Source organism: Olea europaea, unplaced genomic scaffold (genome assembly GCF_002742605.1).
Source record: "Olea europaea var. sylvestris unplaced genomic scaffold, O_europaea_v1 scaffold1126, whole genome shotgun sequence".
Lineage (NCBI taxonomy): Eukaryota > Viridiplantae > Streptophyta > Magnoliopsida > Lamiales > Oleaceae > Olea > Olea europaea.
In genome coordinates, this window is record NW_019228637.1 from 34221 (window position 1) to 36073 (window position 1853).

At 39.1% G+C, this 1853-nt stretch overlaps 1 protein-coding gene across 1 annotated transcript; it reads left to right on the forward strand.

The window, feature by feature from the left end:
- Positions 1-126: 126 nt before the first annotated feature.
- Positions 127-1836, forward strand: LOC111373396 (serine/threonine-protein kinase BLUS1). The gene has a single exon (XM_022995923.1). The coding sequence runs from the start codon at positions 144-146 to the stop codon at positions 1752-1754; it is 1611 nt and encodes a 536-aa protein (XP_022851691.1). The 5' UTR covers positions 127-143; the 3' UTR covers positions 1755-1836.
- Positions 1837-1853: the final 17 nt, after the last annotated feature.

Genomic DNA, 1853 nt, shown 5'->3' on the forward strand with positions numbered 1-1853 from the left:
AAAAAAAAAAAAAAGGTAGTTGAAAACTCACAAGAATCAAAACAATCTTCACAAGAAAACTGTTTCTCTCACTCTCTATAAATTGTTCTTTCATCTTCTTAAACACTGCATTTTACAATAAATTTATCAAAGTTTTGCAATTCATGGCGCATGATCAAAATAAAGAAGATGATCCAAGAAAAGTTAATAGTCCGTTCCCTTTGGATTCAAACTGCTACAATATTCTTGGTGAAATCGGTAAAGGAGTTAGTGCCATTGTTTACAAGGCCATTTGCCTTCCAATCAACTCTGCTGTAGTGGCCATCAAAGCCATTGATCTCGAAAAATTGAGGGCAGATTTCGACAATGTCCGCCGTGAAGCCAAGACTATGACTCTTCTCTCCCACCCTAATATCCTCCGAGCCCACTGTTCTTTTACTGTCGACAGCCGCCTATGGGTGGTGATGCCGTTCATGTCTGGAGGTTCTTTACAGTCCATAATTTCGTCATCTTATCCTGATGGCCTTTCGGAGTCGTGCATTGCCACAGTTCTTAAAGAAATTCTATGTGCTTTATCCTATCTTCATGGACAAGGCCATATACATAGGGATATCAAAGCTGGTAACATTCTGATAGACTCTAATGGCTCGGTGAAGTTGGCGGATTTTGGGGTTTCAGCCTCGATTTATGAGTCAAATTCGTGGTATGGTTCTTGTTCTTCTTCATTTACTTCTTCTATGATGCTTACTGATGTTGCTGGTACGCCATATTGGATGGCGCCGGAGGTGATACACTCACATACTGGATATAGTTTTAAGGCCGATATATGGTCTTTCGGAATTACTGCATTGGAATTAGCCCATGGAAGGCCTCCTCTTTCTCATCTGCCTCCATCAAAATCCTTGATCATGAAAATTACAAAGCGTTTCAGGTTTTCTGATTATGAAAAGACTAAGGATGTGAATAGCAAGAAATTCACGAAGTCTTTTAAGGATATGGTTTGTTTGTGCCTAGAACAAGATCCGTCCAAGAGGCCATCCGCAGAAAAATTGTTGAAGCATTCATTTTTCAAGTACAGCAAGGGGCCTGAATTTCTTGTTAAGAATCTGTTGCATGGTTTGCCAAGTGTAGAACAAAGATTTAAAGCGATGAAGACTCAGATGTCGTTATTATTGAACAAGACTGATGAAGAAGATGAAGATGAGTCTATCGGTGAAACACCAAAACAAAGAAGGATTAGTGGGTGGAATTTTAATGAAGAAGTTTTTGAACTGGACCCTGTGTTCCCATCTGATCGAAAACAAGTCACATTTGGAGCTGAAACTTTCATCAAAGACAAAGAAAAGGACTCTAATGAATCATCAAATTCGAGTTCATCGGGACAAGTTTTGTCTGAAACAGATCAAATTAGTGTCCAAGAATCAGGTTCTGATGGCGCCCAAGAGGGCAATATTGCAGGTGGTGGTCATAGTGAAACTTATGAATCAGTAGACGTCGTTGGAAGTGGTGGTGCTGGTGGTGGCAATGGCAGTGGAGATAATGGAATAGTTTTACAGACTTTAAAGTTCCTTGAGAAGAGTGTGGATGATCAAAGGCAACTGGTTAGTCACATGATTGGTTTAGTTCAAGGTGAAGACAGTGCAAATCAGACAATTGAAGAACGGTTGAGGAAGGAGATTGAGAATTTGAAGGTGCAGTTGGAAAATGAGAAGAAGAAGAATTCTGCGTTGGAATTGGAACTGGAGTTTCTCAAGTTGAAGTTATCTAATGAGTAAATGTATCTGAATAATATGATTCTAACATTTGTATCTCACTTGGTTTGTAATTAGAATGGAATAAAACTCAACTTTCAATAAATAGGTTTGGAAATGCTC